Here is a 27338-nt window from a genome sequence, read left to right as displayed (position 1 = left end):
CTTCTGTCAGTTCCTCCAACATGCTGAGCACACAGACTTCAGGGTGTTTGTGCATGCTGTTTCTCCAACCAGGAAACCTTCTCAGTCTTAGCTTTCAGGTTTCAACTTGAACATTACTTTCTTAGGGAGACCATCTGTGATAATTTTAACTTTCCAATAACATAATCTTTCATTACATGCAACACATTCCCAACTACTTGTTCCGTGGCTAATTTCCATGAAAGCCGAAACAATGTCTGTTGCATTTACCACTATAGCTACGAAATTTTACTTGTTTAGTGAGTTAGTATACGATTGATTGATGGAATCAATTAACAAATAGGAGTATACAATACAATAGTGGTTACCAAAGACTGGGGCAGGAGAAAAGGAATAGAGAGAGGATATTAAGTGGGCACAGGGGAACAGTTGGAAAGGGAGAATAACTTCTAATGTTGTATAGCACAGTACGGTTGGCAACAATTAATTGTATATTTCAAAGTAACAAGCCAATGGGATTTTCAATGATCCTAAAACAAAAAATAATGAATGTTTTTTGAGGTGACAAATATACCATTGAATACCATGCACTCAAATATCATATTGAACACCATAAGTACTTTTTTTTAAAGAGAGAGAGAGAGAGAGAGAGAGAGAGAGAGAATTTTTTTAATATTTATTCTTCAGTTTTATGTGGTGCTGAGGATCAATCCCAGCGCCCCACACATGCCAGGTGAATGTGCTACCACTTGAGCCACATCCCCAGCCCCCATAAGTACTTTTTAATAGGAAAGGAAAGGTGATGTATAATAAAGAATTTCTTTGACTTCTGTTAATGGGCTGGAGGTCTAGACTTCAGAATACCCTCAGTGAGAGCAGTTCTTTGTTATTAATGGTTGACTCTTGGATCACAACTGAGTTTATGCTAACAAGATGACTCAGGATAGGGTTTGGTCACTAGAAAGACCAACTATCAAACTGGAGGGCTGGGGCTTTGAGCCAGTTCAATCTTCAGATAAGGGAGGAGGGCTCAGGGGATTGAGTTCAATTACATTGCCAATGATTTAATCAATCATGCCTACGTAATGAAATCCCATTACAAACTCTGGATACTGAAGCCTGGTGACGCTTCTCATTGGTGAAAGCACAGATGTGCAGGAGGGTGTCCCGATTCACAGGACGAGGGCACAGAAGCAGCTTTGTGCTCAGGACCCTCCCAAACTGTTCTGTGTCTCCTCAGCTCCTCAGCCTGCTAGTATCCTTCATAAATAAACTTTAGTCATGAATACAGCATTTTCCTGAGCTCTGTAAAAGGCCCCGGTTAACTGTCAAACATGAGGAAACCGCGGGGACCCTGGAATTTGTCAAAAGTACAGATGGCCTAGGGACCCCTAAACAGCTAGCATCTGAAGTGAGGACAATCTTGTTGGAAATTGCCTTAGAACCTGTGGCATCTATGCTAACTCTGGGTGGTTAGTGACAGAATGTGACTGCAATACTACAAAAGGGAAGATTTAGAAATGTCTTTAAGATTTCAAAAAAGCACAAGAATCATACCCTGGCATTGGCAGAGAAACCCCACCCCTTCCCAAACTATCATCCTATACAGTCCCACAATTTTTTCTACACTCCTGGCCTAATGGCCTCCGCTTACACTTGGGGTTTCAGAAAAAGAAAGGGGTGGTGGTATTTCCAAGTACATGAAGTTTATCTTTGGTGCCTTCTAAACGAACTTTATTTTGCCCTTCTTTTCCTCATCTAAGCATCCCACTGATCACAAGTCTGCCAATACAATTTTCTTCTTAAGTCTATCCTCCATTTCAAAATGATTTTCCCAATCTTTCATTAACTAAAATTTCCTCAGGGCGACTATCCAGCAAGAAGTAGATAGATGATCAAATGAATAAACCAATCCCAGTAAGATGTAAATGACAGTTGTCATCAGTCTTTTCAGAGGTATTGTTATTAATGGTAGACTTTATATGTGTCTAGACCCCCTACAGAAGTGAGGATCTCTCCTCTATTCCTAACTTCCTTGATCAACTGGAAGGGGAAAGCTGCATAATTTCCTAGTATGCCCACTCTCTCTTCCTTCCAACCAATCCTACACAAGCTTTCTCAGCACAGTTCTGTGGCCCCTTGGGTCCTTCTCCTAGGTCAATGTCTATTCCTCTTCCTTTGATCCTCTGAGGACTCAACTACAAGGAAGCCCTTTCTCGATCCCAACACAATTATCTGGGAATCTGCCATTTGGAAGCTAACTACTCCTTTTTCCCTAAGTAGCTAATACTTGGGTCTTCTGTAAACTAACTTGGGAAACCTAAATATACACAGCGAACTGACTGATCTTAACTATGATGAATATCTCTCCTTAAACTATCTTTTTAGTACGTTAGTGGGACAATTATCACTTACAAAGGGCACAGCAATGCCTAGTTCAGCTTTACTATCGATACATATTATTGTTGTCAAAGTGGGGCCTCTTAAAATCATGGGCCATGCGTGCAGGCAGAAGCAAGTCAATGGTCGACATATAGTTCTGAACACACTTGGCCAGGATGACAACACAGATCATCTGATACTCACTCATACTCTCAATTTGTCAACTGACATAAACCGTGACACTCTAGGTGGAAAGGACCTTCAGAACATTTGAGAAAATTCTTGTCTAGCGTGCATTAAAAGCTTGACTAAAGTTATAGGAGCTTTTAAAATTTGAATCACAAACTAAGTAACTATATTTTTCTAAGAGGATCTTTCTTTCTCCTTCCAGAATAAAGAATCTCACCTTTACAAAGTTAAAAAAGCCACAGTAGTGGAATTTGAAAAAAAGTACTGTTTGTGGCATATTTCAAATCCAAGGCTACTCCTTTGGCCTTGGTAAATTTCGCCTCCCTGCAATGTATTGTGCAAAGCCCTCCAAACCAATTTGGAACACAGAGGAGAGTCTCGCCTGAGGATCAAGTAAGCATTATAGCAATCATATTTTGTTAACCAATTTTTTGCTTATTCAAAGATGTAAGGATGTCATTTTCTCCAAATAGCTGAAGTTTTATGGCTTCTTAAGTCTGTATTTCTTAATATTTGCCTGAAAAAAGACATGCTTACTTTTTTTTTAACATAATAGAATTAAGAATCCCACCTTAAGCATTTAGAATTTCATCAAATTATGGTAACCTTTCAGGATAAACTCATACAATACATGGCTGTTTTCTTTCCACTTATCTCATTGAAAACTTAATGTTTCTTTCATGACAAAGGGTTTTAGCATTTCCCTTTGTAATTCAAAAAATATTAATTTTCTTTATTAAGCACTGACTATAGTTTGGAGGTTAATGCTCTTCAAACAAATAGAGTATATTTTGGTCATTTATTTTTCTTTTTATCATTACTAGTTTCATTAATACTCAGTAGGAAAAAAATCTTATGACTTAGTATAGTGTGGACTGCTAGGTCTTACTAGAAATTAACCTATACATAGAATATCTTAGAGAAATCTATAAAAGGTGAGATTTGTAAGAAGCGAGGAGGAAGGAGAATAAATGATTTTTACCTTAGGAGCAGAGGTGAGAGTACATGGGGATAAGGGAGGGGGAAATACGTTGAAGGGGCTAGAAATCCAGGTAATGGTACAGTTGGGGGAAATAAAAAATAAAAAAAGCCCATCAGACTCCCCTCACAAATTCTAGAGGATTAGACCATACTAGAGAAGACACTATAGAATTGGAATACGACCAAGTAGTAAGATAAAATTCTGCTCACAGATATGGTTTTCAAAATTATAATGCAACGTAAGTATAATATTTTACCTAATAAATGTGGATGACTGAAGAGACAGTTGTGGTAGAGCAGAAAGAAAACTAAACTTACAGCCCAGTTTGTGAGATAATACGTCAAAGTACCACTTCATACTCTTTCAAGGAGTATGTATACATTAGCTATAATTACTTGTGTTACTGATCTGTAATCAAAACTTAAAGATGTATAAATATTTAATCAGAACCAGTTTTGTTTGGGTTTTTTGGTTGGCTTTTTTTTTTTTTTTTTTGGGTCTTTGTGGTGCTGGAGACTATACCCAGGGCCTTGCAAATACAAGGTAAGTACTCTACCACTGAGCGACACCCACAGCCCCTCAAACTGTTTAATGACAGTAACTTTAAAGCTAGGTTTCTCAGTCTCAGCTCTACTGATATTTTAGGCCAATAATAATTTGCTGTGAGAGGCTCAGCAGCATCCGTAACATTTACCCAATAGGGGCCAGTAGAACCACCCAAGTTAGTGACAAATGAGAAATGCTGCTGATCACTGCCAAAAGGCCCTTGGCTGAGAACCACTGCTTTAAAGCACTGGGAAAAAAATCTAGAAATCATATTTATGGCTCTCCCACAAAACTGAGGATGAGAGACAGCCAAGATGAACAAGAGCTGAGATGTCCATCATAGCAGCCAACTGTCACATATGCCTACTGTGCATGTGGCTAGTCAGGACTACAGTGTGCTGTTAGTGTAAGATACACACTAAATTTCAAAGACTTAGTTACAAAAAAGAACGCAAAATATTTCATAAGTTTTTCATACTGACTATATGTCCAAATGATAACATTTTGGCTACAGCAGGTTCAAATCAAATACGTTATTAAAAATTAAATACATCTATTTCATTTTATTTTTTAAAAAATGTGGTTACTAGAAAAGCTATAATTATATATGTGGCTTGTGTAATCATTCTGTTGAACAGTGCTGAATTGAGGCAAAAGAAGAAAAAAAAAGCTTCCTCCTTCATGCATGCTATCCATTCCTGGCAGGCTTTGATTGAAGAAATGAAACACAAAAGAGCTACCTTCAGTTTTCTCTTTACATTCTCTATATGATGATACCTAGTCTCACTGCTTCCATGAAATTACTACCCTTAGATAATCAATCTCCAAACTGGACCTGCAAACATACATGTCCAACTATCACACTAACAATCCATTGTGGCTCTCCTAGAAAGCCCAAACTTAAAAGATTCTCACTCCCATAAAAACTCCTCTTCCAGGAGTCTTCATTTTAGTAAATGGTATTATTGATGTGAACACTGAAGCGCAGAAACTTGGAAGTCATCCATGAGTTCCCTCTTTTTCATCCCACCTGCAATCTTTCACAAAGTCCTCTTCATCTACTTCCTGAATATTTCTGGAATCCCACTGAATAGGGCAGGTCATCATGATCTCTCCCTGAATCAACTGCCCCTTCCCCTTTATCCTCTTATTACACCTGCCCTTCCTTCTAGAATATTATACTATATAAATAATGTAGTGTAGCTTTCCTTATTCATTGTTGTAACTCCAGTTCATTGACTCATTAATTAATGACTATGAATGAATGAAAAGGAGTACAAAGTAACTTGCTAAGAGGCTGGACTACAAGAATGATGGCTGCATTAGAATATGAGGCCCGAGAGAGCATCAGTGCTTATGTCCAAATGCCAATGCTTATGTGCTGACCCAAGTCTTAAAGATTCTAGAAATGAGGGGAAAATGGTTGGGAACCATGTGCTCTGCACTCCCATCCTTAACAGATTTAGTTATCATACTGAAACTCAAATCAAAGTCTTTCTGGGTCAGGAAAGAGCTGCTGAAGGTACCTTGTCCAATACTCCAGTCCTGCACCAATCTGATGCCCAAAAGCCCTATCTGCAGATTATCTATAGTTTCACAATTGCACAGTGAAAAGCAGCTAAAATGAATACAATTATGATGAAATGTACTACTTCTATTGTAAGTCATTCTCCAATAACACAAGGTCAAAGCAAGTAGTCTCCTTTCGTTGTAGATTCTTGACCCCCTTTCCTGCCTAAGCCATTCTTCTTCATTTCCTAGTTCATCACCGGTTTGAAGGGAGGTTGGGATAAACTGTGGCAGCATCTATCCTAACCAGTAAGTTATGGTTGCTAATTTGGAAGTTTAAAGACAGTCAAGATTTTTACATATCTTAGTGGTGCTTAATGTATTACAGATCTAAGCTATAGAAGAACTTGTAAAAGACTTTCCAGCTGGGGCTGGGGTTGTGGCTCAGTAGTAGAATGCTCGCCTAGCATGCATGGGGCACTGGGTTCGATCCTCAGCATCACATAAAAATAAAATAAAGATATGTGTCCACCTAAAATTAAAAAAAAAAAAAAAAGACTTTCCAGCAACATGTGTATTTTCAGAAGAACATGTAACACAAAGGCAAAAACTAGACCCGTGATTTCATTCATCTTTCACCTACTGGTTCTCCTATAAGTGAGAGTGCAGTGTGTGGGAGGACTGGGTATGATGAAGTATGATGCACCAGACAGGGGTTAAGAAAGGATAGCATGTCAAAGCCAGGGTCAACCATAAGTCCAAGTGTACCATGGAAGGCTACACTTGTGTAGCTGATTTTTTAAAACTATCTTATCTAGAAATTATATAAAAGACAATTCTTTCGTAAGATGAGGAAAGGAGAATAGGTCTTTATGACTAAAGAAATGTTAGGAAACATAAATTTTTACTTGGGAGTGTAAGGCAGACAGATCAAAAGTTCAAGGTCAGCCTTGGCAATTTGGTGAGACTCTGTCTCAAAATAAAAAGTAAAAATAAAAACAAGGGTAAAAATTATTTTTTCTTCATTATTTTCCTTTTGTAGCTCAAAAAAGAAAACAAGAATAATTACCAGGTTCCCCCCACTTTAGGCAGAGGGATAAAGAGATTTAGTAATAAAGTGTTTTTCTAGACTAGAGATACTGTTTCTAGAAATGACTCTTGAAGAATGCTGGAGAACTTATCAAAGACCATTTCCCCTCTTGATATCTTGTGGTGACTCTTCTCCTTAACAAAGTTCACTATCTCAGCAAATACATCTGTTTTTATTAACATGAGAGTGTAATAAAAGAGACTAGTGGACTTAGAAAAAAAACAAACCAAAGATGCACTCCCCATTGTGCCACTTATGAGACCATAGGTGAATCAGCAATCTCTGTAAACCAAGCACATTCCATTTGGGGTGTGTGTGTAAACTTTATTCTTTTTTGGATAAAACAATAGCTATTCAGAATACCTGTGGTATTAAACCTTCATGGGGATGAAACAGGAAAGAAAAACATCAAAAAAAGGTTTCTAGGTAAGGAATGATTAATAAAAGGCTAAGAACACTTTTCTAATTTCCCAACTACAAATGGGTCTTCACACTCATCTGAAAGGACTCTTCAGATATAGCTATATTATAATCTATAAAGAATGAAACTGGGAATAAAATAATCCAAACTGAGCAATTGCCAGGAATGTATAATTAACATAAAGAGTCAAACACACACAGACTATTATCATTTGATGATCGATTGTATTAATAAAACAATTTTCTTCTTACTAGTCATTTTACCTCTGAATATCTAACATCCAAAGAGTAAACAAAGGTAAAGTAAAAAAATAAATTCAAAGGAGTATAAATGCAGCAAAAATACAAACCTAAAATGCCAATTTCAAGACCCGCCAGGTCTGTTTTAATTTTATCATAAATATCTTCTGATGTAAAGTCAACAGCAATGGTCCTTGTCTCCACTTTGAATTTTTCTTCTAGAAAAAAAACAAAACACACACACAAATGAGGAAAGATAGGGAAAATTAATACACAGCAATTAAGATTACAGCATTTGATAGCATTATTCTTTCATTCTCTTTTTTCCTCCCAATCTGATATGACTTTAGACCAGGATAATTTTAAGCAATCATGAGACCATCTAAAAGATGCTATACAGTCAACACAATAGTTCAGCAATTAAAAATTCCAGTGTCGTCACAGAGCCCGCTGATGTTCCTTAATCAGTTCTCCTTTTAAATATCAATAATGAAAACTACTTTTTAGACCCTTATGTACAAATAATAAAACATGATTCATATCATAATGTTATATACGCTTTAAATATCACTGGCTTTGTGATTTTAATTGCAAATTGATGCTTTATAATTTCAAGAGGAAGTCTTTATGTCGTAAAATACCTTAAAGAGTGATATATTAAAACAAAAAGTCCATCTTATTAAAATGGAAATAAAATGAATATGATCTTATTGTAATTTTGGAGCTTGGTTAATAGCCACTACATTTTAAAACCACACAAAATACGGAATAATAAATCTCTAAAATGACATGAGAAAGACCTCAGTGTTCTCCTTTGCACAGGACTATTAAAGTCCAAACAGAGCTGAAGGAAATAACAGCTTCAGAAATGAGACCCTAGAGAAACAAAAACTCATCTGAGGTAAGATGTATAATGTTTACTTCTGCCTTCACAAGTCAGCCCCCTTGAAGAGAGAGAGTGGGCTTTGAGGTCACCCAGACATCGGTTCCAATTTTATTTCCAACTTATTTGCAAAACGACTTTAAGCAGTCACATGTCCTTCTTGAGCCTCAGCAACTTCTTGTGAAAATGAAAGTACCACCCCCAGCTTAGAATGTGGGGCTGAAGTGATATCTGTGGACAAACAGAAGGAATCCCATAAACACGGGTCCCCCTTTCCCATCAATCCCCAGCCTCCCTCCTTACAAATGTTATTCTTTGAAACCTGCTGAAAATTCAAAAGATTTAATTTTAAAATCCTGCTTCCAAAAATAAGTCTTTCTTCAGTCAAAGTCAATGTCAGCTCATCACAGAATTTGCAGGATTAATCCTCATAGGAAGTATCCATTCTTGACCTAAATGGATTTATGTCTAAAACTAAAGAGCTGGTTCAGGAGAGACCAGATTCTTGGTCAGACTCAATGAAAAGTATTGACCCTAGGTAAAAATTCATGCATAAATTGAAGAGAAGAAAAATCAACTAAGAAAATACCTTGTTTGGTGTTAAAGGTATTCTTCCTGTTACAGTATATATGAGGTATATGTGTGTTTACATAATGAAGAGTTAGGCACAGAGTTGTTATTTCACTAGAGCTCAGAGCACATCTTACTAGAAATGACTCAAGAGAACTTACCACCAGTAACTAAAGAACACCAACTCCATTACAGCTCAAGATTCACATGGGGGGACCCAAAACAAAAAGCTGAAGGATACTTTTTGCTGTATGTAAAAATTTATTCAAGTATAAAATAAAATAAATTGACTTATTTATTTTAAAAAACAAAGTATTTTTTTGTACTGGCGTTAGGTTCAGGAAAATCTCTCTGTAGTAATAAAAGTAACCCCACAATCCCTGTGTCAGATTCATTCTTCTAGAGCTTACAGGACTTGCTGAGTGTCCTTGTACTACTGTAGTCCTGTGCAGATATGCTTCTGAAAACAATTCGCCAACACTCTTGGAAAGAATGTTATTTAATAATAAATGCCCATGGAAGCTTTCTTTATATTCACATTAGGACAAGTAAATGATTTCTGGAGTAAGTTTTTCGGAAGTTTAAAAATTTGAATTTATACATGGATTCCCCAGAGTCCTGTTCTGGCCCAGTCAACACTGCTTTTTTCTTCTTTACTTTTCTTCATTGTCTCTGACTACGGGCCTTTTCCTTTTTCAACATAGGTCAGATAATATCAGTCCCCTCCTCACAAACCATCTCACTCAGAGTAAGAGCCGCCGTCTTTGGTCTCATCCTAATGCTTCTCGGATCCCATCTCCAACCGCTCCAGTTGCTCTCCAGTTCCAACAATGGTGGCTGCTCACACTTCTAAACACAGAATATGCTCCAAAGGCCCTTGGGGTGCTGACACCTACTATTCCCTGTCTGGAGTGCTCTTCTGCATCCCTTGTCTCTGTTGAGTCCTTAAACAAATGCTACCTTCTCAGAGAAGCCTTGCTTGACCACCATTTTGAAGATGCCTCTTCAGAAGAATCCAACAAACTCCCCTTGTTTCCTTTCTGAGAATCATAATATGTACATGCTCTTGACGAGGCCCTTGGTGGGTTGTGAGGTTTTCATGACCTGACCCCATACTCACCATAAAGTTGTATGGGGCAAAAATAGCAGCACACATATGTAAGAAAAGAGGAGGAACAGTTCTCTCTGGGCCCAGGCTATCAGACAAGAATTATGACAAGTACTCCAAAAGGCTGGCTTTTAGGATAAAATGGGTGGCTTCCTTGGGAATTAGGGGAGTGATTTAAGGGTACACATCTTTCCCCTTTCCACAGCCTACCACTCTGCCTCTTATTGTCCCAATAGAATGTCAGACTAATGGACAATGATCTGACTACACAAGGGTCTAGTAAGCACCAGGCACACATGGTACAGGGTAAGCTGTATGCCATCTTCACAGCCTTCCAAGCAAGGTTTTTCACAAGACCCAACCCAGCAACAGCTCCTGTAGGGAAGAATGAGCACTTCATCAAAGCCTTCAGAGTGGGTGCTTCTGGGTGCTCACACAAAGGCCCAAAGAATGACAAAGCCTCTGGGTAAGTCTTTTTCCCAGAGTAGAAGCAGTAATAAGATACAGTCAACACCCTACAGGTGTGCAGGATAAAGGTACACAAACAGAATTTGGAGGCTTCAACAGACATAATATGAGCCACTCAAATGCTGGAAAGGACACTTTTGTTGCCAAAACTCTGAGAATATGATCAGCCAGCAGTTTTGGGGTGTTATTCCTTTGGGAATTGCTTCACCCAAGAACCTGCCCTTCCAGGGGTGGGTCAATGACTTATCGCCATGAGGATGTAAGTCATTGGACAGCTTGTACCTTCCAGGTTCTGATTCCAGAAATAGAGTCTGTTTATTATCTTATTAATTTTAGGTATGAGTTTTAAGACAGGGTTTAATATTTCTAATAGTGAAGTCTCCTTTATTGATCTTCTTTTACAAAAATTTACTGCTTTTTCTCATCTGTTTAGTCTGTTTCTATTGGGTCTGCATTAAGCACTTCAATTAAATTTGTGAAGAATGACAATGTGGCATTCCCTCTAGGCTCTCTATTTATTCAAATGTTGTATAACTGTCTGACAGTAAAATCTGTAGTTCTTAAAGACCATACAGAATTAACGAATCCACTGAGCTGGGGATGTAGCTCAGTGGTGGAGCCTCAAGCCATTCCATTACCTATAATCATGGATATTCTATTTCCACAGTCACATTGCTATTTTAGACTCAGAGTATTCTGAATTAGTTCAAAGAGTCTGCAATTGACAGGAAAGGAATTGTACCCACAAGTAGTCTCAAGATGCTGCTGAAACACCCCTAAATATTAAAACTAACACAGGTTTAGGTTCAAATCAATAGAGGTAATAAACACATTCAGAAGAGCATCATATTGCACCTCAGCCAGAATTACACAGGCAGTCAGTGTAGATAGGTAAATCAAGTCAGGTCCAATCAAGGAGGCCAATTTTGGGTGAGTCTGAGAAGTTGAAGACTGTCCCCTGAGGAATTGAAATGTGAATTCCTTCAGAGCCCTTCCTCCACCCTTATCAAGAACCTGCCCCCGCTCCAACCTGTTGCTAAGGTAACCTGTCCCAGGAACTGCCCCTCCACACTGGGGAGCTATAAGGTTGTTGATGTGTCCTACTCCATCCTGCCCTTCCCCCTTCAGCCCACTAGTTTCCCACCCTGGGCCCTCCCACCCAGCATTCCTGGGCCTAGTCACATAGGCAAGAAGGAGAAAGATAAGGGGGGGAAAGGCAGGAGAACAAAGAAATCTTAGGACATATAAAAAGGGCAGAACACCTCGCTTCTTGGGATACCAGCATACCAGCTATGGCCCCCTTCTCCCTCGCAGGAGAAGTCTGTGTTCCCTCTTTTTAAATAACCCTGCTTTATATGCTTGCCTCGGTGGGCTTCTCTAATGTTCAGACTTCAACATGTCACGGATAACCAGGGGTGTCGATATTCAACAAACTTCTAGTTCTGGCCATCCCTTTTTTTTTTTTTTCCACTTGCTCAACAAACTGGCACCTCCTTTTAAATTTAACAGTCTTCCTCTAAGACTATTCATAGACTTCAGAAAAACTTTCCTCAAATATCTCCCCTAAGTGACTGGGGATACTGTGAAAATGCCAGAAAACAAGACTTATCTATATAAATTTGGGTATTATTTAAATTTTTCTAGCTATATAAACCAAAAAGAGTATGTTGATTCTCCTTTACCTACCTCTGCTCCAAATAAACAGCCACTTCTCCTAAGTTTCAGGTTTCAACATTATAAAATTCTATTGCAGTCACCCTTCCCCACCTTGCCTATAATGTAACACTGTTTAAGATTCAAGTGGTGCCGCTGCCTGTGTGGACAATTTTTTAATGATCTATTTCCTCCAAGGAAAAGCTCCTTAGTCTCTTGGGGACATTCCTGGAGACCTTTTATGTAACCCTATTAGAAGCCTGCCATAATGTATGAAATAAAGAGTCCCAATTTCCTAACAAACAGTGATCATTCTTTGTCATCTTTGTCACTCTTAAATTTCCAGCACCTAGCACAATGCCTGGCATAAACCGAAGGCCTCTCTGCTAATAAATGAGTAAAAACATTTAGACCAATACAGCTGATTTATTAAAACCACCTTCTTGGTACTTGCTGAACTCCTCCCTTAGAAATAAAACAATATGCTGGCCAGGCGCAGTGGCACACGCCTGTGATCCCAGCAGCTCAGGAGGCTAAGGCAGGAGGATTTTGAGTTCAAAGCCAGCCTCAGCAATTTAGCAAGGCACCAGGCAATTCAGTGAGACCCTGTCTGTAATAAAATACAAAATAGGGTTAGGGATGTGGCTCAGGGGTCCAGTGCCCCCGAGTTCAATCCCTGGTAACCCCCACCGTCCCCCCCAAAAAGGAAAAGAAATAAAACCATATGCTGATAAGAAATGTCTACATAGGATATAACATAGGAAACTACTAGTCATTTCAAAGCATAAGATAAACTGAGAGACAGACAACTCACTTCTTTTGTCTATTATTCTCACAAAAACTCAAATATTTTTGAGTTGTAAAAACTTTAGAAACCATCCAGCCTCATGAATAAAGTTCTACTGGAGCTGAACTCAGGGGCGTGGATGTGAAGGCGGAGGATGTGAGTCATGGACAGGCCATTCTCCATATCCCCAGTTCTCCCAAAGAGAGGGGAAGGGAAAGGCCCTTAAGAAAACAGAGCTGGAGTCAGAGCTCACAATTTCAGCTCCTCACGCCTAAATTCATTAAGTTCAGTTTACAACTATACACATATCTTGCATGTTAAAAAAAACAAACTCTTCATTTTTGCATAAAATTATGTTTTGTGTTATTTTGAGATTTAAAATAAACACGATGATGTTTTTCTCTGAGGGATAAACAGAGAGCAAAAGTCCCCAAGTAGAAGGAAGATCAGCAGAACAGAGTAAGGAGAATGGGAGGAGAAAAGAATAGAGGAAAGGTGGGCGCACCAGGGACTGAAATGGAGAAAACCAGATTCCATGCATGTGTGCTTTTGCCAAAATGAAGCCAACTATTAAGTACAATTATAATGCTCTATAATAATAATTTTAAAAAAGAATTTTTAAATAATAAACAAAAGAAAAAAAAAGCATTTTTAAAAAATTCTCCCTTCTTTCCTTCTCCAATGTTTTTCTCCCCAACCTCTCCAGCCTCAGGCCCTACCCTATCTATCCTTCCATCACTATCTCATGGAGTGAGATGCTCCCCATCAGAGAATGCCTGCCTTCTGTGGTTTGGAGGAAAGATGATTGTGCCCTGGAAGGGAATAATTCATCTGACTCCATTTTTAAAGATTCACTTAATTATAATTACCAGAGATGCTACTCAAATAATGGTCTATTTTTTTTTACATTGCCCTTGAAAAATATTCACGATAATTTTAATCTCATATGAAGAGACCCACTTTCAGTCAAACCAAAAAAATTAATCAGCTCATCAGGATTCCATCCCAAACCAAGTACTTCTTTATTTTAAGCCAAGGTTATTATATTTTATTCGTGACAGCCTTTTTAACTAGAACAACCACCTGCAATAAATAAAAACCTTCTACCATTTGAATTTGTTCTAGTCATAGGGCATGAATAGGTTCTCTTCTTTTGAAAGCTCTGAGTTCTACACTTGGTTCAGGAATTGTGGACTCTTGGATAAGCCACTCTTAAAATTTTCAGATAAGGATGTTTATTTTCTGTACTTAGAAAACAAAGATCTGCCAATAGAAGCATCTGAATTTATTTTTTTGAGAGGAGAAAAAAAGAAATAAACAAAACTTTTCCTAATATTGATTCCAAGATGGCATTGCTAGTAATATGGAAGCAGAGTTTCTTGGTAAGAGACGGGATGTGATGGAAGCCCTGGACTTGAGTGCCAGCTCATGTGACTGCTGGTGGAGGGCCCTTCTCTAGGCCTTTTAGCTTAAAAGAATTCCGCTTCTTAGCCTATACACCATAAGAGACAACATCCACCTACATAGTTCTCATAAGGACTACCTGTGACGGCAGGCTGCTTGACATTGTTGGTTTTCCTTGACAGCATGGGATGCTGTAGGTATTAACTATCCTGTTAACTCTTACCCCTTTGTATCAGTTGCATTTTTTTTAAAAAAGCTGGCCATGAATTTCCAGCTCTATTTTAAAAAGTAATTTATTTATTAGAGTATCATCCATGTAATCAGTGTCATGATGTACTATTTTAAGCCTTGCTCTTAGTGTCCAATAGTCTTTTTTTGACTCAACTTGCTTGTGATTAACCTCTGAATCACATTTTTGTGATTCTGAATTTTACATTTTTATTCACTTTTCATCTTTGAGATCAGGATGTGTTACAACTGACTGCATGTCAGTTTAATTGGCAAGTTTTCTTTACTAATGGTTACAAGCCACATCACTGTTCCAAGATCAACAGCATCTCAGAGTTGATGAAGGAAGTCCATGACCCTGGTGACATGCACCTTTCTCTTTAAGGTCACAAAATAATGTAGGACAGATTCCAAATGTAAGATTCCTGTAACCAGAGCTTGTAACACTCTACCCCCAAAACCACTAGTCAAGGAGGCAGAAAATTACCCATCCTAAACTACTACCTGAAAATCTTAGTGTGTGATCATTCACTTATTCAAGAGCATGGGCATCTAGAACTAGGCAACTAACCTGCAAGTTTTACAAAGGTCTATGTCTGGGTTTGTGTTTTTCTTACTTATTGCTATATACTTATAGCCAACAATACCTGGGACATTATGGGAACTCAATAAATATTTTGATTGATCAAGAAACACATACTAAGCAGTGCCCGCATGCCAGGCTTCACCCTGAGGACAATCATTAATTCCCTCAAATTGGTCGTATTTTGGTGAAGGAGATATGTGGAAACCCAACTGCTGCTCTAATAAACATGAACAAAGCATTAAAGAGAAAGGAACTCCCTTTTGCTTGCAGAGGGGGATTTTAAATAGGATGTACTGTTAGGGTGGAAATCTTGAGGAAAAGCAGGAACCAGCCATGCAGAGGAGAAACTGGAGAAAAGGAACAGCATGTTGTAGGAACCCCTGTGGATGGTGTACGTGGAGAAGCGGAAGAGGCATGGTAGGACGAAGCTGGCAGAGGCTATACATGCCACGATAAGCATGACTGGCTACATAGTTAGTGGAACCCAGTGAAAAATAAAAATGCAGGGCTCCTTGTTCAAAAGTGATAAAGAACTTCAAGACAGTGACAGCAGAGCATTGAACCAAGTGTGGGCCCTTCTAAGTGCAGGGCCCTGTACAAATGCCCAGGTCACAGGCCTAGAAGTTGGCCCTGGAACAAGTGTACATTTCATCGTGTGCGCTGTGAGCACTTAACAGAGGCTATTAAGCCGGGAAGTGCCAAGATCACACGTAGGCTTTTTGGGGGGTTTGTTTGTTTGTTTTAGGTCAGAAATGATGTGACAGAGTAGAGGATCCACAGCCCCACAGCCTGTTAAGAAAAGCAACAGGTGGCAGGGAAAGGCCAAAGCAGCTGCTTTAGTTCCCTGAGAGAGGAGGGCTCAAGGAAAACAGCAGAGGGAAAAGAGGCCAGTGTGGGAAGACTTCAGAGCCGGATTTACACTGATTAGATACACAGCTTCAGGGAGAGACGGGAATAAGGGTTCATCCATTTGCTTTAGAAATCTGGTTAACACACTATCACATCTTAGGGGGAAACAGTCTTCCTGGATTTACGTATCAAGCAATGTTCTTGTGAGTGTATCTCAGCATTTTTTATCATATAGTAAAATGTGTTCCTTTTTTTTTTTTTTTTTTTGAGTAGAGTGAGTCTTTTCTTGAGGCATCTTATGTCTCTTTGTTGGCTTGAAAAATAAAATGATAACCAATGTGATTTGGGCCAGAGCTGACCAATTTTCCATGCAGGATAGCTGTAAGCTCAAAATCAAGTTAGAAGAAAAAGAGATCTGTGTCATCCACCATAATACTCCTCCCCTCTTCTTTCAAACATAACAAGAACTAAAATTAGAAGTCAAATGTCACACTATACCTTTCTTCTAAAAATGCTAAATGAGCTAATTTTTTTTTTCTTTTAAGAAGCCTCTTTATTTTAACCTGTCACTTTGCTTGTACAAACACCCCAAGGAAAAAAGCATTCTTTTCAAAATCTGGATTTGTCATTTTGGTTTTTTATTTTATTTTGTGTGTGTGTGGTTGTTGTTGTCGTTGTTTTCAGTGCAGGGGATCAAACCCAGGGCCTCATGCATACTAGGCCAATATCTACCACTAAGTTAAAAAGAAAGAAAGAAAAAGATTATTAACAGTTGCTTATATATTAAAGAAACTTGAGAAAAAAATAATCAAAACCATACAAATTAAATATCAGCTATTTATTTATTGCCAATGAATGATTTATTCAGAAAAAAACAAAAGGTGTGTGTTTGGGGGAGGGGTTCCCCTGGTCATTTGCAGTATCTATCAGCTTTCAATTTGCCTCTCCTGTCCAGAAGTGTCTCACATAAAAATCCATCTTTCTAAGCCAATTTAGAACTGTATCATCCTCTTTACTTATTTTGTGGTCTTAGAACCTCTGATTTTTTTTTTAAATATTTATTTATTTATTTATTTGGTACTGAGGATTGAACCCAGAGGCACTTAAGGACTAAGCCACACCCCCAGCCCTTTTTATTTTGAGACAGGGTCTTGATAAGTTGCTTAGGGCCTCCCTAAATGGCGGAAGCTGACTTTGAACTTGCTGCAATCCTCCTGCCTTAGCCTCATGAGCTCTGGGATTACAGGAATATCACACTGAGCAGGGCCTGAAATTTTTTTTACATAGTTGATTTCATATTGTTTCATATTTCCTTTGTCTTCTGGGATGTCATCTTTTTTCTTGGTTTCCCTTTCAGCATGGGACTTAATCTTTACCATTTCTTCTTCTCCTGCTGTTTTACTTTTTGCTTCTACATCTCCTGCTTTGCTGCATCGAATAAAGCAACTATTTGAAGCCAATAAAGCTACTTTCTCATCTTAAAAGTCCAGTTCCCATTGTTCTCTTGGTTCAATTGTAACTGAACAACCAACAACCAGCCCATCTGAATTTATGCCAAGGTAATTCCTATATCCAGATTTAAGGCAATTCCAGAATCCAACTGACAATTTGACAGCACCAAGTTGCTCTGGAAGACCCCTCATCAACTCTTTATGTAGTGCTCCCATTGTCCAGTGCATGGATATGGGTTCCTTTATCCATTTCAATGTGATAGTTCCTGAAATTTCACTAAAGTTGGACATTATCCACCAGATTTCAACATCAAGTTGGGCTTCTTCATCCTCTTCTTATCTTTGATCTTTTTCTTCTTATTTTTACCTTCATTCCCTTGAGCATGAGCTTGATGGACTTCACATAGGGAATATTTGGCCATGGTTCTTCTATACAGATAGGTGGAAGCTTGCTTAGGACAAAGTGCTTGACAGAAGAGAAACACAGAAGAAACAAAAATGGATTCAAAGTAAGGACTCCCAAAGAACTTAGGAACTGTGATAGTGTAACACATCCCTCGGACTACCCTCTGCATTAACACAACACTGACTTTCAAATATGGAAATCTACCTCTGGTTACTGTTGGGAAGCTCAATGTCAGGTATTTGAATGAGTATCCATTGCAATTAACATTTTAAGGTTAATATAGTTAAACAACATGCCAAGAACAGAGTCATCATTCTGTTCAACACAGAAAAACATCCCTTTTCATTTAAATTGTTGAAAGAGCATAGTTTTCACATACTAAACCAAAATAAAAGCAAAGCTGGTTGACATACAATCTTGTACTTCAGTATTCTTAGAACAAAGAATAAGAATCTAATACAAGTCATCCTGATCCTAAGACAGTGGCACCACATAACACATGTAGGTTAATATTCTAACATATTGCAGTTAATATTCTACCAACAAAACAGTAGTAACAATTACTAATTACTTAGCATCAACTACATGTCAAGAACTCTATAAATAACATGAGGTCATTTAAGCTGCACAAGACTAACCAGTATATTAATGAAATTTGCTATTTGAATTATTTTCATAAATGTCCATTTCCAATTTGAAAGGTCTTCATTTAAGTATTTTTAAAATTTTTTTTAAGTAGTCTCAAAGAAAGTTACAAACATTATGCTAGTAACTCTTCTCCATGAAGCCTTAGATTAAAACTGCTGATATGCTACCCAACACTCAAAAATACTTTAATGTATTGCTCCCTGACCACTGAGAGTCCCTGAAAGTGAGAAACATTAAGACATTCTTTGCCTTCTTTCCTGTGCTGGCAAAAGCAATGGTGGGTAAAACTGCTAGAATCTTTTTTTTTTTTTTTTTTTAAAGAGAGAGTGAGAGAGAGAGAGAGAATTTTTTTTAATATTTATTTCTTAGTTATTGGCGGACACAACATCTTTGTTTGTATGTGGTGCTGAGGATCGAACCTGGGCCGCACGCATGCCAGGCAAGCGCGCTACCGCTTGAGCCACATCCCCAACCCTGCTAGAATCTTAACATGAATCAAAGTAGTAGCACCTAGAGGTATTGGAAGTCACAGTATTCTTCACATTGCATAAGAAAGAAAACAAGTCAGTTTCATTTAAGAGAGTTCCCTAATGAAGTAGTAGAATTAATTTTATTAAATCTTTACTCTTGAAAGCACAACTTTTTAATGTTCTATGTGACAAAGCAGAGAGCCTGCACATTTTCCTATATACCTAATATAATGGCTGCCTTGAGGAAAAACATTTTTACAAATGAGTCCTGAGTCCCCTTTTCTCCAAGCAACATCATTTTACTTGAAATAGTAACTTACAGAAAAACTACGCTTATAGATTTGGCAAACATAGTCTCCAAAATGAAGTGGCACCTGTCACTTCAAGAAAAATAAGCAACAGTATTCTGGTGTCCATGATAAATTTCAAATTTTAAATGAAAACTGGAGTCCTGGAAAACTTTCATCCACCACCCTGAATTTGAAAAAAAAAGACTTCTGATTAGATTGAGAGCTACACTGGATTAGAAAAAGGGGAATAGGGGAATGAAGGGATGGGAGGAGGAGGGGAACAGGAAAGACAGTAAAATGAATCGGAAATAACTTTTCTGTGTTCATCTATGAATACACAACCAGTGTAACTCCACATCATGTACAACCACAAGAATGGGAGTTGAACTCCATGTATGTTTGATAACGTGAAAATACACCCTACTGTCATGTATAACTAAAAAGAACAAACAAAAAATTTTAAAACCACTATTCTGTAGTGTAATGTATCAACATTTGGAAAAATCAATAAATCTCAGGAACCAATATTTTCCAAAGCATAATTATAACATCCTGATGGACGAGTCCTATTCAAAGTTTGAGATGGGTCAATGCATTTTAATATATCTGAATATAAAAAACTCACTGATATGATTTCAGAGTTCTGATTTATCAAAAGAATATCCATAATTATCTGAAGAGGCTATAAAATGCTTTTCTCTTTTCTAACTATGTATCTATATAAAGTCAGATTTTCTTCTTGTTCTTCAACCAAATTAACATACTGCAAAAGTAGATATGCAAACCCAACTCTTTTCTTAAGCAAGATATTAGAGAAATTTCAAAAAATGTATAGCAATGACATTATTCTTACTAAATAGTTTCAAAATATAGTTATTTTCCTCAAAAAAAAAATGTGTTGCTAACATGTAATAGACTCATTGCTGTTATTTTAAAATAATTATTTAAAAAATTTCTCCACTTGAGTTTATGAGAAAATAAACACTGATATCTGTATTTGACATAAACCAAAGCTCTTTGGAGTCCCCCATAATTTTCAAGAGTTACTGTATGGAACCCAGAGCCTTGTACCTTCTAGGCAAGCACTCTACCACTGAGTCACATCCCCAGTGCAAAATTAACCATTTTAAAGTGAACAAATCAGTGGCATTTTGTACATTCCCAATATTGAACAACCACCACCTCTAGTTCCAAAACATTTCCACTGCCCCCAAAAGACTCAATATTCACTAAGCAGTTGTTCCCCTAAGTTCCTAAGTTCCCTACCTGTAATCACCAATTTCCATTCTCTCTCTCCCCTCTGGAGATACACACATTTTAGATGTTTCACACAAATGTATGTCATAAAATTGTTTAAAAAAAAAGGAAAGAGCTGCCAGATGTGGTGGTGCACACCTGTAATCCCAGCGGCAGGGGAGACTGAAGCTGGAGGATCACAAGTTCAAGGCCAGCCTCAGCAGTTTAGTGAAGCTCTAAGCAACTTGTGAGACATTCATCTCTAAAAAAGTAAAAAAAGGGCTAGGGATGTAGCTCAGTGGTAAAAGTGCCCCTGGGTTCATTCCCTAGTACAGAAAAGAGTTACTATGAAGAGGTTCTGAGATCAAAAAGGTTGAGAAGCTGCTTTCATATATATTTATGACAAAACAGTCTCCTATTAAATAATATATCCTAAATAATATAATCATCAAAATCAAGAGATTAACATTGATACGTTATAATTTTCACATCTTCAAAGCCGGTTCGATATTCACCAACTGGCCCAATAACGTCCTCTACAGCAAAAGCATCCGACACAGAGTAGCCGGATGCATGCCGCTGCTGTTCTGTTCAGCTTCTTTCCACCTGGAGCAGACTTACCATCTCTTTTTGAACTTCATGTCCTTGACAATGTTGAAGGTTACAGACCAATTACACTTCAGTGTCCCTCAATGTGGGTGTTTATGTTTCCTTATAATTAGATTTAGGTGATGCTCCTTTGGCAGGAGCATCATAGAAGTTATGCTGTGTTTCTCTTTGTATCCTTTTGGGTGGCAAAGAATTTTGTTTTGTCCCATTATTGATGAGGAAAACTTGATTCCTTATTAAGGTGGTGTTTGCCAAGCTCCTCCACTGTAAACTTTCTGGTTTTCACCTTTTTAATTAAAACATATTTTGGCATTTGTGAGAAAGTACTTTGAGACTGTATAAAATCTCATTCCTCATCAAAATTTTAATTCATTTATTTACCATTATCAGTATGAGCTCATGATTTCCTATCTTGTTCAATGCATTATAACTTGTTCCCATCATTTTAATTTTAGTGCTCAATTTGTCTAGACTTGGTTAGTGGGAGTCCCTTCAAGCTAGCATTTGTGTCTTTTTGACATGTTCCCTGAAGGATACGGAAAACAACCCCCAGGGAGAAATGAAAAATAACAACCCCCAGGGAGAAAAGGAGGACTACCAGTCTCAGGGAGAGGAGGAAAACAATGGGCTCGGGACCTTCACGAATTGCCCTTCTACTTCCCCTTCTACACTGTTCCTGGACACACTCTGCTATGATTTTTTTTTTTAGTTCTCGGTGGACACAACATCTTTGTTTGTTTTTTTTGTATGTGGTGCTGAGGATCGAACCCGGGCCGCACGCATGCTAGGCCAGCGCGCTACCGCTTGAGCCACATCCGATTAAATCTCATTGAACCCTATAAAACTCAGACCCCTATTGTAACCAGTTGCCATCTTCTCTCTTGAAAATGTGCCACTCCACTGCTTAATCCATAAATACACACACAAAAATTACTTAATCAGTCAAACTGAGTGGGCACAGATAAAAAGTAGAATTCATGGAGCTGGGATTGTGGTTCAGTGGTAGAGTGCTCACCTAGCACATGTGAGGCCCTGGTTTCGATCCTCAGCACCACATAAAAGTAAATAAATAAAATAAAAGTATTATATGCAACTACAACTAAGAAATAAATACTAAAAAAAAATTTAAAGTAGAATTCATTGTACTGAAGGAGGAAAATGCATCAAGGCAAGTTAGGAGAAACAAAGGGTGAAGTTGGTAAATTCAGAGGAAATTTTATAAGTCTCCAACATTTTATGGGGGGCTGGGGACAGAGACAAAACAATGGGGGAAACTGCAGAATGTTTACATTTTCCACTACCAAAGCTAAAAGCACACTTTGACCAGAAGGAGTTATAGGTACTATTTAGACTTCCCCAGGGCAAAGACACCAAAGAGAAACAAAACATGCACAAATAAAGTATGCATAATAAATCATAAGCCAAGGAAGGCCACATGTAGTCAAATGAAGACCACCTTGGAGAAAGGTCTCACAACGAATTCAGGAAAAGAGCCCCACAAGCAACAAAAGCATGAAGGTATGAAGGAGAGATTTTGAGCAATTTACTAAAGATCTATACTTAGCCAAAGCTTTCAATAATATGTGTGGATGCTAGTAACCAATTTTAAGCCCTGTGACTATGGTCAAGACAGGTGATAAATCACGTGGGCTGTAGTTCTAATCATCCACATCAAGGTATAGAAGGACTCTCTGCCCATGTATAAGATGGTCTGGTGACACAGAGCAATATAGCAGTTCTTACTAACTCCAGTGAGGGTTAGTTCCATGCCCAGTCTCTGCTCAAGAAGGGGAAATAAGAGGGAGTCAAGGACAGACACTTAGGCTCCCATTTTTTGTCTACTGTAAACAATATTGTCTTGAACAATCTGTACACAAATCTTTGTGCAGTTAAGCAAACTTTTCTCTAGGAAAAATTTCTAGAAGTAGAATGGGCAGTTTAAAAGGTATTTATGTGTTTGTGGCTTGGGTATAGCAAAGGGGATCAACTTTCAATTTTTATAGTTCTGCATAATTTGAGTTAATAGTCTGATTAACTTCAGAAAGCAATTAGTATTTTGTAATTTTAAAAGAAAAAAATAGCCAGGCACAGTGGTGCATGCCTATAATTCCAGAAGCTCAGGAGGCTGAAATAGGAGGGTCTAGAGTTCAAAGCCAGCCTCAGCAAAACTGAGTCACTAAGCAACTCAGTGAGACCCTGTCTCAAAATAAAATACAAAATAGGGCTGGGGATGCAGCTCAGTGTTCAAAGCCCCCAAGTTCAATCCCTGGTTAAAAAAAAAAAAAAAACAAAAAAACACTTGACTTCCAGGACTTCAAGGACTATGAAGAGATCATGGGTGCAGACAGTAGAACACATAATGAAGGAAAGTGCTGATGAGGGGACAGAGGGCTCCTGCCATGGCAACAGGTACCAGGCTCTCTTCAAGCGATGTCCACAAACAAGAAACTCTGGTAGAGATGGCATGTTCGTGAAGGAAGCTTCTGGTTTTATTTTGGCTTCCCTTGTATAGCTGTCAAAAGGGATCTGCACCAGTTTTTGATAAAACAAAACTTTTTTTTAAACAGAAAAAAAAGTTTGGCATTCAATTTTAATTTGTTCTTCTTAGACATACGTGACAGTAGAGTGTATTTTGACATATTATACATATGGAGTATAACTTATTCTAATTAGGATCCTGTTCTTCTGGTTGGCATCTAATTTTATCAGCAAATTAAATTTGGTTTCCTGCAAGTTCATCCTGAAAGATACATTCCCTCTGACAAAATCAGGTTTCAAGATCCACAAATTTATATGACTCTTCCTAAATTCTTGACAATATTTTAAGAGTTCCCTTTTGAACCTAACAGGGCACAGTACGGGCACAGTAAGCTTTCTGACTTGGACATAAAGATCAAGGACCAAAGGGCTCCCCTGATTAGGTCAGAACCACCATTAACTAATCTTTCTTCTGAATCATCCAAAGCCAGCTGATTAGAGAACTTAATTGTATCTGTAAATTCACTGGATAATGTGGAATGACATCTATTATACTTGTAAGTCCTTGTATCATCTCTCAAATGGGAACAATATATGTACCAATCTCAAAGGGTTGAGGATTAAATGAGTTGATATCTAGGAAAATGTTTATAATAATCCCTAACACATTTAATCATCATAGAAATAATGAGTTGATCAAAACAATGGGCCATAGGTTAATGAGCCCTAAACAGTGTGACCCTCTACTTGGGCACAAGCTCCTTGGTTCTCCAGGCCTCAACACTCACTCTTGCCTCACCCACTGCAGGCCACCTGGTTCATTTCTATCAACTGCCTAGTTTCTGTGAGAATACACCTATACGACACAGGATCTAAATGGATCCCTTTCAGTCTAGGGCCAGTATACAACAGAGGAACAGAAAAGAAACTCATATATAATAAAACATATTTTTAAAGACATAATGAAAACTTTTAAAAATGAATAAAAAGGTAAAAAATACATACTTTCTTTGCACTTTTAAAACATCAAAGGAAGATATGCTAAGAAATCCAGATATAGACATCTAAGAGAAACACTTTACAAGCAGTATATATACAACAAAAATTAGAGATCCAAATTTATTCTTTCCAAGACCATAAAAAACTTACATTGCATTATGGACTTTAAGTGATAAGGATGTGTCAATATAGGTTCATGGGTCATAACCAATGTGCCATTCTTAGGCCAGATTTTGATAAGGGGGGAGGCTGTTTGTGTATGGGAGCATCAGATATATGGGGAATCTCTGCACCTTTTGTTCAATTTTTCTGTTCTTTTAACAAGTCTATCTGGAAAAATAAATAGACTACAAAATATTTTTTAAATTGAGTAAAATGAAATCTTCTCCATAAAATATTTTTCAAGAAATTCTGGATATTTTCAAAAGCTTTCTTTTTCCATCCAAAATCATTCATAAGAACCTATCAACTCAAACAAACAAAAAAAAACCTTTCACAAAAAGAGTAGAAACAGACCACATTCCCATGATGCTCTCTGTTTAATTTAAAAGGATTTATTCTCCATTCACACAGGACCACAACCTAACACATGGACATTTTACTTGCTTTTAAAATATATTAATATTCCTAAAATTCTGTATATCGGTACTTAATTTCCTTCCTCTACCATAAACAGCTGCATTGCATAAAAATCCCAGAGGCAATGTTGCTATGTAAAATGATGGTTTAAGTAACATTAAGCCCTCCATCAGAAGTTATCTTGTAACTATGCCAGGAGAAAATTCAATTAGTTTCAGTACTGTGTGTGTGAATGGGTGATGGAAAGAAGTCGATGCCAAAAATACAAAAATATTCTAATTCATGATCTCTTTAAGATAGTACGAGTCAATTTATACAAACACACACTTGTTCTATGACATTTTCAAGAATGAACTTTCAGATAAAACAGGAGCGAGAAGAAGGGTAAGTTAAAGATAGCTTATTTTCCAATTAATGAAGTAATTTGCTGCATATTTAGTCTCCATCATCATTAACAATCTTTAAATGTACTTTGAGTCTCCTCACTAATAATGAGGAACCATGCCACCACTTGGAACCATGCCAAAACAAAGGAAATTTCCAGGTAAACAAATTTTAAAAACTTTGTACATTGACAATTTTTTTCTTTTACATTTTTTATTTGTTCTTTTAGTTATACAGTTGACAATTTTTAAAAGCAGTTAAATGAAAAGTTAGATGTTCAGTATTTGAAATATGTATGCAAATGTGTTTATGTTCATAAAGAATACCTAAAGTTAAGACTTGAAAATAAAAAGAGATCTGTGGTCTCAACCTGGTTTTGGGTTGTATTTGTTGTTGTTGCTTTTGTTTGTTTTTGTGCTGGGGATTGGAACCAGGACACTAGCATGTCACTAAACTACATCCCCAGCCCTTGCAGTCTTGTTAGATGTTTATTGTCTTGTTTTGTTTTTAAGATGACAGCACACATAATGAATGAAGGTCTAGGTGCTAATCCAGAGTCTGTTATAGTATTTGCAGAATGATCTTAATCATTGTCTTTGATACCTCTTTGTCAAAGAACCTAAAAGAAACAGCAATGTCTTGTGTGTGAGAAAGAGACTATTGGTTTGTTTCAAGAATTCAAAAAACATGTACATGATTATTCAAAGTAGTGTTACTAATAATGGCCCCAAACTAGGGGCAATTCAAATGTCCATTAACAAGTAACTAAACTGTGGTATATTCATATAGCAAAATAAAATAAATGAACTACCATTACATGTAAATATATGGATGAATTTCACAGTTAGAGTTGAAGAAGCCAAAACTAAAACACACATATATATATACACACACACACAAACCTATAACATTGTATCATGTAATTTATATAAAGTTCAAATAAGTCAAAATTAAATGATAATAATAAAATTATGGGATGAGGCTGTGGCTCAGTGGGAGCACACTTGCCTGGCATGTGTGAGGCACTAAGTTTGATTCTCAGCACCACGTATAAATAAATAAAGCTCTATCAAAAACTAAAAAAAAAAAAAAAAATTAAATACCTTTATTTCTTTTAAAAAAAATATGATGTCAGGGGCTGAGGTTGTAGCTTAGCAGTAAAGCATTTGTCTAGCACATGCGGGGCTCTGGGTTCAATCCTCAGCACCATATAAAATAAACAAAATAAAGGTACTTGTCCATCTACAACTAAAAAAATATATATATTTTTTAAAAATATGATGCTAGTTACCTCTGGGGAGAACAAAGAAGTACAGTGTAATTACTTCACCCTGATCACTCACCAAAACCTACACATATGTATTTCTGGTTATCCTATGTTTTAAATTTATATTGTTTTTAGTATTCTCATTTATAAGTATGGTTCTATTATGAGACAAAAGTAAAATTAATGGAGAATATAAAGTACAAACATACCCTACTAGGAGAAATATATTTCACTGAAAATAAGCAAACCCACGAGATAAAATGGTCTACATGTCTTGCAAATAGTCTACAATGCTATTACAAACAAAGTCCAACTTCTCATTACATGTGCCGCAACGCCAAGAGACCTCGAAGGGTAATAGAGGTTACAAATTCCAGTGTTCTCAGGGCCAAGTCGGTCAACTAAGTGAGGGATGCTAAAAGTATACAGGCCCATACTGTGCGAGAGGAGAGGAACTGTGGCAAACAGGACATACCACACCCCATCTAAAGGACAGCTGGGCATGCCTCCAGCTGACAGTTTTCTGGACAGGAATGCTGTGCCCGGGGTTAGCAGATCCTTTGAATTTTCAAAAGAAAATGTAAATTAAGATTCTTGTGATAAAGGAAATGTTCTGGGCTGAATATTTTAGTGGGTTGAACAAAACTT

The 27338-nt window shown here is 37.5% G+C and overlaps 1 protein-coding gene and 1 pseudogene across 1 annotated transcript in view; both read right to left on the bottom strand.

Moving 5' to 3' along the window:
- Hsd17b12 (hydroxysteroid 17-beta dehydrogenase 12) overlaps positions 1–27338 on the bottom strand; it is a 149881-nt gene that overhangs the window by 49569 nt on the left and 72974 nt on the right. Inside the window, exon 4 of the mRNA XM_076847071.2 lies at positions 7448–7555. Coding sequence (XP_076703186.1) covers positions 7448–7555 — 108 coding nt within the window. The remainder of the gene's footprint in view (positions 1–7447; positions 7556–27338) is intronic.
- On the bottom strand, positions 16784–27194 carry LOC143392124 (protein FRG1 pseudogene; annotated as a pseudogene).

This window comes from Callospermophilus lateralis, chromosome 2 (assembly GCF_048772815.1).
Source record: "Callospermophilus lateralis isolate mCalLat2 chromosome 2, mCalLat2.hap1, whole genome shotgun sequence".
NCBI classification, from domain to species: domain Eukaryota; kingdom Metazoa; phylum Chordata; class Mammalia; order Rodentia; family Sciuridae; genus Callospermophilus; species Callospermophilus lateralis.
Note: the sequence above shows the minus strand (reverse complement) of the source record. Positions and strands in the feature narration are given on the sequence as shown.